The 14284-nt window shown below is 39.0% G+C and overlaps 1 protein-coding gene across 1 annotated transcript; it reads left to right on the top strand.

Annotated features, from left to right (window-relative positions):
• The first annotated feature begins 167 nt into the window (after window positions 1–167).
• On the top strand, window positions 168–1891 carry LOC113323973 (major latex protein 146-like). Its single transcript, XM_026572318.1, has 3 exons — window positions 168–326; window positions 1283–1505; window positions 1617–1891. Exons 1-3 carry the CDS (start codon window positions 168–170, stop codon window positions 1889–1891), a joined length of 657 nt encoding a protein of 218 aa, XP_026428103.1.
• The last annotated feature ends 12393 nt before the right edge of the window (window positions 1892–14284 follow it).

Below are 14284 nucleotides of genomic sequence, written 5' to 3' on the forward strand. Positions count from 1 at the left end.
TAACGGAATGGGATTGTATTCTTTATAGTCAATTTTATGTATAAACACTATACTGACATCGGTTTCCCGATTTATTCTACGTAATTACTCTTCATATGCACTGATTTATCACTTTGTAGTATTTTACCCCAGTATGTTTTCTTTTGTAAATGCAGAAAGGTAAAGCGATGAGTGCCAAGGAGGAAACGACATACAACTATGAAATGAGGACTTTCACATCACCGAGTATTTGGAGAGAATTGATGAAGGGTTACAAGAAGTTTGATTCACCGATTGAAGTTAATTTGAAGCCAAATGGGCATGAAAGCATTCTTACTTGGTCTATTGTGCATGAGAAAATGAACGAAGATTCTCCAGCTCCCTTATAATCACTTTTAAGAACAGTATTTCAAACTATTTCAGCACATTAAGTAACACTAGTAGGTACGTAACATGATGAAGATGCGCGACATCTTGATTATTCTTTGTATCTGGGTAGACATGATTGTTTATTTGTTAATTGATAAAGAATTCAATGATGACCAGTTTGGAAGTACTGGGTATCATAATCCAATAACTTTATAACCGAGCTTACGAAGAATGGATTGATGTCACTGTTCACCAAACGATATTTTTATACTCTCTGGTTTAGTCTACATGAACCGTCATAAGTTGAACCGCTTCCTCTGTTACTTGACCGATATTGACTAGCTAGTAAATATACAGAACTATGACAATTTTAGTACCCCCACTATAGAGCTGGCTCAAAATGGGTGTTTTGATACTACCCATATTAGGATATAATATATTACCAGACAAGTAAAAGAAAAGTCAGAACAAGTACAACTCACAGTGTCTCTGTAAACATTTGAAATTAAAATTGGTAACTGGTGGAGTTTGGTGTATCCGATATTGTTTATTTTTAGTATGAATATAGAGTCTTAAAAAAGGAAGATATCAGAAAAAATATTAATTTAAAAATTAATCTGTTCGAGTTTTAAAGGGAAAATGGCACACCCTTCTAAACCGGTTCTCAAACCTAAATTTTCTGAGATTTTGAGATTCTAAGCTCATTTTTGCTATCTTTCATCGAAATATTTTTCCTCCCGGTGGTAGAGTTTCTGGTTCCGCCTCTTATATATATGATAATGCACGTATAAGAGTGTCCACGAATCCTCCTCGATCCTTATCTATATAAACATGTACAACCAACATAGATTCAATATCAGTTGCTCTACTCTTCCGTAAATGTCAGTTGCTCTACTCTTCCGTATAGTTCCATATATATCTGCGCAAATTTCAGGATAACATTCACCAACTGCTGATGGCTCATCACGGTGTCTCAGGTCTAGTTGGGAAACTTGCAATTGAATCGAATGTCAATTGCGATGCTGACAAATTATATGCAATTTTCAAGCACCAAGAAGATGTACCAAAGGCACTTCCTCATATTTACACTAGCGCTAGAGTTATCGACGGATGTGCAACGCGTTCCGGTTGTATTAAGGAATGGAATTTTATCATTGGTATGCATAAACACACTGTTGCAGTTGATCATTTTACTTCATATACGCTTATTCGATTTGATCTACGCTTGGCAACTTAATTTGCATTAATACAGTTCTTCTTGCGTGCAGGGGATAAGACGATTTGCATGATAGAAGAAACAACACATAACGATGAAACAAGAAAGTTGCATCACCGTATATTTGAAGGTGACTTGATGAAGGATTACAAGAAACTTGATTCAATAATTGAAATCAATCCAAAACCTACTGGAAATGGATGCGTTGTGGCATGGTCTGTTGTGTATGAAAAGATAGACCAAGATTCTCCAACTCCCTTTGCTTATTTACCTTTGTGGCTTCAGGTCGTTGAAGACATGAGCAAATACCTATGCGATTCTGAATAAAAAATCACTTTCACCATTACATGAACCCCAATTGTTTACTGGGCTCACCGTGCACGTGTACATGTTCACGTGCATTTTTATCAGTGTGTGTTATTGTTTGTTACGGTATATGGCTAAATGGAGATATTTGGCCTGTATCTACGTTTTCAGTGTGAGCGACTTGCACCATGTTTGTTTACTCCTGACTCATCTGAGTCGTCTGGATCTGGATCATCTGGATCTGAGTGAAATCACCTGACTCATCTGGATCTGAGTCGATATGTTTGTTTTGAGTCAGATCTGACTCATCTGACTCGGAAATAAGTGAGTCAGTGGTTTGGTCCCATGAGTCATGGGTATTTTGTTACCTGACTCAAATGAGTCCGAGTCAGGGGTTATGTCTGAGTCAGAGGTCGAGTCAGATCTGACTCAAAATGGAAAACAAACGGTCTGACTGCTGACTCGGTCCGAGTCAGGGGTTGACTCAGATTCAGACGCCGAGTCAGCTGCAAACAAACAAGCTCTTGGTGTTCTATCATGTGTGATTTGATTTGCTATGTCGATACAGTAATATAAAAATAAATCAATATATATCATTTAAATGTTTGTACCTAAATAGAAGTTAAATAACGACAATCCAAGTAGAATGATTAGCTCCAAGTATGATTTTGTCGATTAGTCCTTCTAATAATTATTTGAAATAACGTTCAACTAATATCAATTTTCATTATCACCTGCTGTATCCTTTTACAAAATCTCTGCGAACTACTGTGCCTGATCATGGTATCTCAGGGCTAATTGAAAAACTTGTAACTGAATTGGAAGTCCAATGTGATGCTGACAAGTTTTATAAAAGCACCATGAAGAGGTTCGAAATACAGTTTCTCACCTTTTCACTGCCGTCGAAGTAACCGAAGGAGATGGAATTCTTCCGGGATGTATCAAAAGAATGGGGCTATGTGCTTGGCATATAAATCCAATATATTCCAATGTATCCCATTTTGTTTCATAAAGTTACTCGCTAGTAATATTGCACGCCAAATGAACTGATACACTTCTAATTTTACCTTAAAACGATTGTTTTTGTCATTTTGTACATGGAGAGGGTAATGCGCGGTGAGCGCTAAGAGGAAACAACACATAATCATGAAACAAGGACATTACATCACCGTCTATTTGAAGGTGTTCCTGGCGGCATAGCCAGGGTGGATTAGGGTTCAGGTGAACTGTGGATACTTCTTTTTGGATTTGATGATAACTTTCTTAGTGATTTCTATTCACCAGGATCCTTATTATATAAAACAATAGTATCCCTTTTGGGAATACAAAAGTGATGGCGGAGATAATCTTCTCATTACAATAATTATGACAGAAGATATTCTCCTTAATAAAAATAAGTAAAGCAGTATAATATATTCTCTAATACACCCCCTTAGTCTGAGCGGGAGAGGAGCGAACGCTAAGACTAGAACGAAAACGAACAAATAGCTGTGGTGGAAGGCCCTTGGTGAAGATGTCAGCATACTGGTTTTCAGACGGGACGTGCAAGACATGAATATCACCAATACGAACTCGTTCACGAACAAAGTGTATGTCAATCTCCACATGTTTAGTGCGCTGATGTTGAACAAGATCTCCAGACATATATATCGCACTTACATTATCACAATACACGATAGTAGCACGTCGTAAAGGTAGATGGAGCTCTAGAAGAAGGTTGCGAATCCATGTTGTTTCAGCAACAACGTTTGCTACCCCCCGGTATTTTGCTTCAGCACTGGATCGAGAAACTGTTGCTTGACGTTTTGATGACCAGGAGATGAGGTTGTCTCCAAGAAATACACAAAAGCCAGAAGTCGAACGACGTGAATCAGGAAAACCCGCCAATCAGTATCAGAGTATGCTGTTAAGCCAGAGATAGCGGAGACCGAGAGAAATAATATGTGATCAATTGTGCCCTGAAGATAGCGAATAATCCTCTTAAGGGCCTGCATGTGAGGCTCTCGAGGATCATGCATGAATAAACATACCTGCTGGACTGCATAGGATATATCTGGCCGTGTGAAGGTGAGGTACTGCAAAGCACCGGCTAGGCTTCTATACAAAGTGGGGTCCGTGAGAGCAGGGCCAGAGGTAGCACTGAGCTTGGCATTGGTGTCGACCGGAGTAGCCAATGGATTGCATTTTGTCATGGACGCACGTGCAATGATGTCCTGAGCATATAACGACTGAGACAAAAATAGCCCTGAGGATGAACGAGTAACAGTAATACCCAAAAAATGATGTAATGAGCCAAGGTCAGACATAGCAAATTCCCTTTTCATCAAATCAATGAAGCGGCATAGGAGAGCATCAGTAAAGGCAGTTAAAATAATATCATCAACATATAATAATAGGTATGCCGTCTCGGAACCTGATTGATAAACGAAGAGGGAGGGATCACAAACACTAGCACGAAAACCACAATTAGTGATAAACTTGGCAAACCTCTGAAATCACTCCCGTGGAGCCTGCTTAAGACCATAGAGAGACCTACGTAGTCGACATACTTAATCAGGGTTATCAGGATCAACAAACCCCGACGGCTGATGCATATATACTGTCTCGGTCAAGTCACCATGAAGAAACGCATTCTTGACATCTAGCTTATGTATGGGCCAAGAACGCGAAGTAGCAATAGTAAGAACGGTACGAATAGTAGCTGGTTTGACAACCGGACTAAACGTTTCAAAACAGTCAACCCCAACCTGCTGAGATTTACCATTAGCAACTAGACGAGCCTTGTATCGCTGCAACGAGCCATCATCATGATATTTGTGACGAAAGAGACACATGGAACGAATAACATGAGCGTCACGTAGTCGTGGTACCAGTTCCCAAGTATTAGTTTTCAACATAGCATTGTACTCATCTTTCATGGCAGCATTCCAGTTTATGTCTTTAAGAGCATACAAGTGAGAACGAGGGAGAGGAGAGATATGACGAAGGGTTTGGAAATGAAGATTAAGGCGATGGACAGGGCGGAAGATGCCACGGGAGGCGCGAGTGGTGGGGCGAGAAGGAGCTGGAGGAACATTAGTGATTGGAGGTATGAAAGAAGGTGTAGGGACAATGGTTCCTGTAGGGGAAGAAGTGGTTGGTGGGGATGAGGGGTTAACATCAGTAGGCTGTATGCAATGATTGGATGGTGCAGAAATGGTTGGAGTGGGATCTGACGCAGTGGGAAAAGAAGAAGAAAAAGAGGTGAGGGGAGCTGCTGAGTTAGTGGGGTATGGAGGTGGGAGTGGAAACTGACATTGGGGAGTGGGAGTGGGAACTGACGTATTGGGGGAAGAAGAAATGGTGATGGGGCCTGCTGACTTAGTGGGGACGGAAGTGGCAGGAGGGAAGAAAGACGTTTGGATGAGAGGAGTAGATAATGTGTTGCGATGATGAGGTGGGATGTAGATGTCAGGTGGAGTAGGCTGTATAGGAGATGATTGGTGTACAGTAGGAGAAGTACTAGAGGATGGGTAAGAGAGGTGATTATTGTGGGAGGAGTTAAAAAAAGAAGGAGACACATCATCGTCATCAGGGGGTTGTTTTGAGGAGGGTTAAAAAATGGGAAAACACTCTCGTCAAATGTCACATGACGGGACATGATTATTTTGTGTGTGGTGAGATCTAAGCACCGGTATCCACGATGGTTAGTAGGAAAACCAATAAAGATACACCTAGTGGAACGAGGGGAGAGTTTGTGGGGAGTTGTGGAGGAGCGATTTGGATAGCAAAGGCAACCGAATGTACGAAGATGATCATACGTTGGTTGGCGTTGATAAAGAATAGACACATGTGATTGATAATGAAGGACTTTGGTGGGTAGAATATTATGGAGATAGACATCCATATGAAGAGAATAAACCCAATATTTAGGGGGAATGGAAGCGTGAGACATAAGAGTGCGAGTAATGTCGTTGACACAGCGAATCATGCGTTCATCCTTGCCATTTTGGGAGGAAGTTTGGGGGCAAGAGAAACTAAAAACAAGACCATTGTTACGAGCAAAAGTATGGAAGGAATAATTGTCAAATTCGCGGCCCATGTCGCATTGAAAACATTTAATTTGACATTCAAATTGAGTTTGAACAAATGAACGAAATTCCAAGAACTTTTCATAAACTTGGGATTTAAAATTTAGTGGATAAACCCAAAGATAGTTGGTAAAATCATCCAGTAATATAAGATAATAACGGAAACCGGTCTCTATGTGTAAAGGAGAGGTCCATAAATCACTGTGAATGATATCAAATGGTGCAAAAGTAATGGAATTTGATTCATAAAATGGTAATCTAACATGTTTACTAACTTGACATGAATGACAAAGTTTAGAATGTTGATTCTTATTACAATGAATATAATTATTTGTACGAAGAACATCTAAAACAGCCTTGCCGGGATGACCAAGGCGGCTATGCCAAATATCTGGCGAAAAGACAACAAGAGAAATGGGGGAAGACTGGGATGATATTTGTGGTGGCACGGCAGAGTTGGTGATCGGGTAGAGCTCCCCGGAACTATTACATCGAATGATAATTTTCCTCGAACTCAGATCTTTCACAGAAAAAACAGAAGGATCAAACTCAACAGACACACGATTATCAGTGGTGAACTTACGAACGGAAACTAAGTTTTTGAAAATATCGGGAACAACAAGGGTATTTTTGAGTTGAAGAGTACGAGAGGGAAGGGTTATGAACTTGGTACCACTAGCAGTAACTGGAATACTATTGCCATTGCCAACTAAGATAGATCGTACATTGCTAGAATTGAAAACGTTGTGTAGATTACCTGGATCAGCAGTGAGGTGCGACGTACCACCGGTATCCATGTATAAAACATCATCGGGTTGCTGTAGATGCATAGGACTATATGCCTCAGCAATGTCTGTGAGCTTCAGTTGTTCCCTCGCCATTGATTTTTAATGGTTTAGAAAAAATAGGATCGTAGGGGGGCTGATACCATCTTGGATTTGATGATAACTTCCTTAGTGATTTATATTCACCAGGATTCTTATTATATAAAACAATAGTATCCCTTTTGGGAATACAAAAGTTATGGCGGAGATAATCTCCTCATTACAATAATTATGACAGGAGATATTCTCCTTAAAAAAAAGAAGTAAAGCAGTATAATATATTCTCTAGTACTTCTATATGGGGCTCTTCTAGGGCTAATTCTATTGGGGCTCTGTTTGGGCTAATTATGTTGAGGCTTTTTTTATGGGCTCTCACAACTTCTTGTGAGTTGCATTTCTTTGCAATGTAATTTTTATCTGTTACGTTAGCTTAGGTTTTCCCTATTTCCCACCTTCACTTTTCCTATTTCCCATCCACATGAATTCCCATCCCAATAATCTTATATACCACCCACATAAATTTTCATGTATCCTAAATACCGTCTTTTGATTTTTTATTTGCACCCAACAATAAAATCACCAAAAAAAAAGTCACAAAAGCAAAACCAACAGAAAGAGAGAGAGAGTGTCTGCAACGTCATAGTGACGTAGGAAATCTGCAAAAATTTGTTCTTCCTTATTTTCTAGCAAGTCTAGTCCTGTAATACCTGATAGCCTAGAGTTTTTCATCAATTTCTTCATCAGTTTCTTCATTACTTTGTGAAATTTCATCACCACTTTCAGTCCTAAGTCTACGCACAAATAGGAAATACTAAACATTAATATTCAAAACAACAAAGATAACCGGAAGAGCATAACTAGTTTAATTACATCAAAATAAAGAAAGAGCAAGCCAATTATTAAATCTAATCATCCGACAGGGTATTAGTTCTACTACAACTTCTTTTCTCCAAACCAAAATCAAATCTGCATCTTCACCAATTTGCCTGACACAAAGAGTTCAACCATCATCACAAATTCAACTACCCCTGCTGAAATCCGTTATTTGCACTCAATGCAAATTGAAACCCAAAATTACCGGACTTTTTTTAAGATCTCCACCAACAACATTCACACAACAAGAAATAACAAAAGAAACTACCACCAGCAACACAAAGTACCGTCAATATCCCCACAATTTTTCACGAAGATGCACAAGAGATACAGTAATTAAGATACCATATTACTCTAGTTCTAATGGATCTTAGAGTACTTACAAGGCAATCACCAAGAATCTCCATCACTGTCGCTGTTGTATTTCAACTCATCAAATTCATAGTAGGCACCAGTACCATCATCATTATCCGAAGATGTATAAGGACCCTGGAGATCCTCATCTTCGGTTTTATCTTCCTCATCTTCAGCTTCACTGCAGACCACCATCTCACCAGCAAACAAAGGATCTCCATCAATGTCTAACCCATAACGTAAGAATCCACGTTTAGGGGTTCCAACATGGTTTGAGAAAATTTGAGAGGGTTGTTCTTCTTTTCAGCGAGATAACATTTGTACATCACATCTTCAAATTCTTTTCTTTTCCGCTTCTTCTTTTTGCTTCTCTTGCTCTCTCACCTCTCTTTCATCGAATCATCACTGCTCTCCCCTTCCTCTTCTTCTTCATAATTCGTTTCTTCATCTTCACTATCACTTTCAGTTGCACTGCGAGTCTTCTCCCATGAACAATTCCAGTCCCCTCGTCGCTGAAGTCTCTCCATGTGTCAACAAGCATGTATAACATCTAATTTCCTCATCCACAACTGAAACTTCTCATCATTTTCAATCCTTAACCTTTGAAATTCCTCTCTCTCCTCTTGTTCTTTCTTCTTGGTCTTCTCTAGATTTAGAAAAGCGATCAAACTCTCCATCTCTAAATTAACTTGTTAAATCCTCAATTGCATTCTTTGCATGTCGCTGATAGGATATGGGATTATCCTATATGTAAATAACCGCAATCGCACGGTGTCTACAATGTAGACAGAGGAAAGTACAGGTCGTTCCCACGAGGAGAGGTGAAAGTACTGTAACCAATATTCCTAATCGACTAAACAATCAAGATATGAATTTCTGATTTTTCAAAGAATAACAAAAAAAAAAAAACTAAATTAATAAAATGAATTCAATCCTAAAGACGGTAACCAAGATTATGAGGGTGTTAGGGATCCGGGAATCCGTTGTAGGCACGTTAATTGTATTAATTCAATCACAAAGGTCTAGAATTTACTCATGTAAAATAGCAAACCTAGCTACTAGTACATGGAAGATATTTCATTAAGAATCGTCATCAAGAATTATCATTATCCAAAAGATTGTCTGTTCTCACCTTAAAGTAGAACTCCAAAGCACTAAGTATACATGGCATAAATAGTCAAGAGATATTCATAAATCAATTATTGCTAAGGTTCAACGAGTCCTTCTACTAGTCTAACTATGGACTATACATGGCATATAACATGAAAAATGTAGCTAGAAGGTAAAACATTGAAAGAGAATCACAAACATTATCATTAAGTTCACTTTGTAGAAACCTTATTCAAGAACACAAAATAAATAACCTACAAGTTCATCCTTTCAACCTAACATCGATTGGCCATACATGGCTTTCTCAAAAACTATAAATAAATATAAATAAATCGCTAATCAAAAACGCAAAGGGAGAAAATGAATTTCAAACCCTATTTCCTGTGTTCGGCTCTGTAGACGCATCCTCCTATTGTTGTCGCAACCCCCCTCTTTCTCAAGTTTCTGTTTTCTTGTATCTCTCCGTTGCGAAGAAACAAGATCTAGCCAATAATGTCCAAGTCCGATCCAATATCACTGAAACTGACGTGCAAATCCAGGCCTTTAAAATCCGTCCAATTCTTAACTCATCCATTGTGTCCGAGCGTGCCAAGAACCCCCTTCTTAATCATTCGAAAACTCAAAGCAGGCGTAGCATCAGCAACTCCACCAGTTCGTCTTCTCACTTTCGCAAACTATGTCCTTCCAATGATCTCTTCTCAAGTCCAGCCAAACACCTGGTTCGAAGCTCAATTCTAAGCACGGCCACCTGCAACTCCCGAAATCTGTTGGTTTCATACTGTTGAGCAGATTGAACTTGCTCTTCTCTATTCACATCCGTAGACAAAATTCACCTCCAGCAACTGCTCCCAATATATACCCGTCTGACTTTAAAAAGCAGCTTGGATCTCAATTAGTTCACTGTTTTATTGGCTGCAATACAACCCCAATTCCATTGTTGCACACATACTCAAATTCAGAAGCTATCTTCAGTTCATCTTTCCATGTGAAAAGAACTCCAGCGACTATTCAGGCCAAGTACTTCATCTCGTCCAATCAACACCTTCCTCCACTGCCTTGCGTCGATTGCCCCATTGCGCAGCCAGTCCAGCTAATCATGCCTTCTAACGCCTTCAATCAACATCACCATTAGCTGCACCCAACGTTTCAGCTCTCCATCTTGGCCACTGCTCTCAAGCCTTCTATTCCGTGACCATTATTCTTCCCTGCCAACAGCAAACTCCAGTTCATACTGCCAAGATCTTCTTCTCCTTTTCCCTCTTAGGAATTGATTCCACGAACAAAACGCCATATGAAGATTCAGCCGGTTCACTGACCATAACTTCTCTTTCTTGCGAACAGCTTAAACCAACCCAACATTCAGAACCCTTCTTTCCATCTTCTGATCGCAAAGCAACTCTGGAAACCTCCATCAACGCTGCTGTTGTAAACCCTTGGAATGACTACCACCAGCAGCGATAATCGAATCCTTGCCTTCTCCATATTCTTCTCCATTTCGGCAAGGGCACTTACCAGCTCCATACAGCCAACATTAACGCACACCAATTTCCCAAACCAGTACACATTGCCACTTTCCTGAATCCATCCAGCACATGCACGGACCACCTCAACCAATTCCATCTTCTGTCTGTCCATGTTTCATTGTAAACAACTCAGCCAACACCTTCTCGAACACCAGTGTTCTGCTGTCCATTTATGGCTCGGCTACAGCTAACATGAAGTCTGCCAGTCCATTCTTCTGTCCGTTCAGTCTTGTCGACAGTAATTCTTTATTTTCTGGTACCAGCAGTCATCCATATTCCACCATCTGCATCTCCCATTAACCATCGGTTGCAACCAGTTCATATAAAATAACTCCACCAGTAGCATCAGTCACAAAACAATAGTGCTCATAACCCTCTCTTGAAAAGAAACGAAGTTGTTGCTTCTCGAGAGATAACTTGTGAAGTGCTCGACCAAATAAACAAAGATAATTCTCTGTTTCCATTAGTATCATTCCCTGGCCGCGAATGCTGCTGATATATGAAAATATCAGGCCAGCTACGTTTTGTTATTTTTGTCGCATACGCCAATGCTTTCGCTGTTTATGCTCCTGATAATCTGAATTGCTTGTACTTTCTGTAAAAGCACTAAAATAGTGTTGTTAGCCAAAATATTGAGTCCCAAATAATACAAATATGGGTATGAAATGTGGCACTTACGTGCTTATCAGTCACATTGCATCGGAATCGGTTGGTGATATTGGGTTACTTCTACCGATATAACCGTTTGCAGTATCGGTCATCTCCTTATCTCTTAAACTCTTTCTCTCTGATTTCTATTTTTGGTTTAATTTGGAAAAATAATCTGTTTATCACACTGTCTCCTTTAAATAAAGGTGGTAGATTAACCATAAATGGCACTTTAAGGGATTTGGTCAAGCATCTTGTCGCTTGGCTATTCACTCCACTTCAATCCGTGCACAACCCCTTAGAAACCATCATTACTCTATTAAATCCTATTTTCAAAGTCTAATTTTAGACGCTTCATTTGCCTTCAATCCTGTTGGGATTGTAGGAGTGAAATATCACACATTCATTATGTATGCGAAACATATATCATCTAATACAAGCGAATATTATCGCACATAGCAAAACTGAGATGACATATTTGATGATGTCAGCATAGTCACGAGTAAAGTGTGATGAGCTGTGCGAAGTTGAGTGAATGTATATGAGCGACTGTAACACACAGTGATTCCGAAAATAGGGGATCTATTAGCTGTCATCCACTATGTAAAATCTTATATAAAGGGAAGGGCTATCATAATGAGAGAGATCTCAGAGAGTGTGTTAGACAAGAAATTAGGAGAGAGATAGTTTATTTGGAGAGCTAGTAAAGTCATTGTATTATCTTGTATCCATTTTAAGATTTTAATGAGTAAATGAATGATTTTCACCATGATTACTTAGTGTATTATTTAGATTCTTATATGGATGTGGTTGTAGGATTTTCTGCAACTACAGGGGTTGCCATTAAGAGGCGTATTGTTAGACCACCTAATTTTGAAGAGTTTATTTGGGTTTTAATTAAAATTGTTGGTTTTATGCAGATTCATAGTAAGGAGCACCTGTTGAGAGGCACCGTTACTAATTGGGTGCGTCCAGTAGTCGGATTATTACCCATACCGCTCAGGTCAACTTGGTTTCTCACCTTACAAAAAAACCTCATCCCTCAATACCAGTAAATCTGATAATAACCCCAACAAACCCCAATTTTATAATTACCACCTTTTATTTTTACCATCCCCAACAACGTACATGACATTTGGAATATTGTGCAATGATATTCTCGTCCACCAACTATGCAAAGACAAAGCTCTTAAATACTCACCAACCTTCCTATCCATCATTCTCAAGTGTAGGCACTATGTAACAAGAAAAATGTTAAGTTCTTTGATTTGGTATACCTTTGGTTTGGCTCTTTTTTACAAGTCCATGTCATATCGAAGTATATGTCCCTTTCTGCTGCTCCAAAAAAGGGTACCAAGTTATCTAGTATCTCTGATAAGAGCTCTTTGTTTAAATACAAAAAACGGGAATCTTACATAAGTTTACATCATTCCCCATCCACCTACTTTCCAAACAATTTTCAACTCTCTCAGAGTTCCCGTTTTAAGGATCAGTCCACCTTAGATGACATCTCTTGGCTGCATCTTCACATATGTATGATAAGACCATATCACTATCATAAGGCTGCTACAAGAATCTTTTATTTTCTAATTCTTATTTTAATCTCTAGACAATCTATCTTATTTGATAAAAAATTTTATCATCACTATTATGATCTACATGGAATCTACTCCATCTCAAATAACAGCTTCACCTGAAGACCTTGAAATTTAAAACCTCACAACCCAAATGGCAGAAAAACTTACCTTACCCTCATCTTTAACTGAATCAGTTTTCATAGATAAAACAGTCATCTTAGCTGAAAATGATAATAGTTGGAAATGGTGTATTGTTGGCTACATTCGTTGTGAAACTCTTATTCCTACCTCTTATATTTGTTACTATATCTGTAACCAATGGCCGTTAGCTTAAACACCTTTTGTTACTACTTTCAATGGATTGAGAAACAAAGTCCTTATCAGATATTTGGAAGAGAATGACTTTAACAGGATTAATAAGCAGAGACCTTGGTATGCTTGTGGTTCTGATGGTTCTCAAAGTTGTTCCCCCTAATGGATGGCCAGAAAATCATCAAGTCTCTTTTACTGGGGAAATTTTTGGCTTATCTTATGCAACATCCCAAAGGAATGCACTAAATCTGAGGATCTCCAAAAGCTCACTCTCAAGCTTGGAGAATTAGTAAAAGCTCAATCACCTTATGGAAATCATACCTTACAGAAGAATTTTATAGTATGTGTGAGAGTGTGTGTTCAGAAAGATATACCTACTGGAATTCCTCTCTTCACTTGAGGGAGAGCTCAACCTTTTCTAATTGAATGCAGATATTATAAAGTCCTGAGATATTTCTATACTTCTTGTCGTGTATTAGATCACAAAGATGCTAATTGTCCAGCCTGGAAATCTAAACATAAGCTTCTACAAGAATCAGCTGCTTCAAGCTCCAAACATGTTCTCCTAGCTGTCTCAAAGATAATGGTGCCTAAAGAATCAGAGTCTCAACAATCTCCACCTGGTACCAACATGGTGATCCAAGATACTATCATGTCTCCCACTAAAGTAGTTCAAGAAACTCAAATGGATACTATTGATGCTCATATCAACACCAAAGGATAATCCAAAGATTTAGCTCAAAATACTGATATTTTTGTTCAAAAAGGTTTAGCTAACATTCTCCACATGGGTCCCTTTATTATCGATCTACTGCCTTAAAAATATTTCATGTTGGGCTTATCCAGCAAAGCTCAAGACATTTGAATAATGTCCTTCCAGTTCTTCAAGAAATTTACTACTCAGAATGTCACAGTTGAAACTTCAAGTGTTCCTCCTGAGTCGTCGACTTGGGGCCTGATTCGGACCACCAACTCTTCTAGAAGATTCAAAAAGGCTGTTATTCCGATAAATCAACCTGCCATAACTAGAGATGAAGTTATCTCCTCAGCTTCTGAGCATGATGCCTGTCCAATTTGAAAAGTAAGATCAATCCAAGAGTTGACTTGAGGAAACGCATCAGAG

The sequence above is a fragment of the Papaver somniferum genome, chromosome 11, assembly GCF_003573695.1.
Source record: "Papaver somniferum cultivar HN1 chromosome 11, ASM357369v1, whole genome shotgun sequence".
Classification (NCBI taxonomy): Eukaryota; Viridiplantae; Streptophyta; class Magnoliopsida; order Ranunculales; family Papaveraceae; genus Papaver; species Papaver somniferum.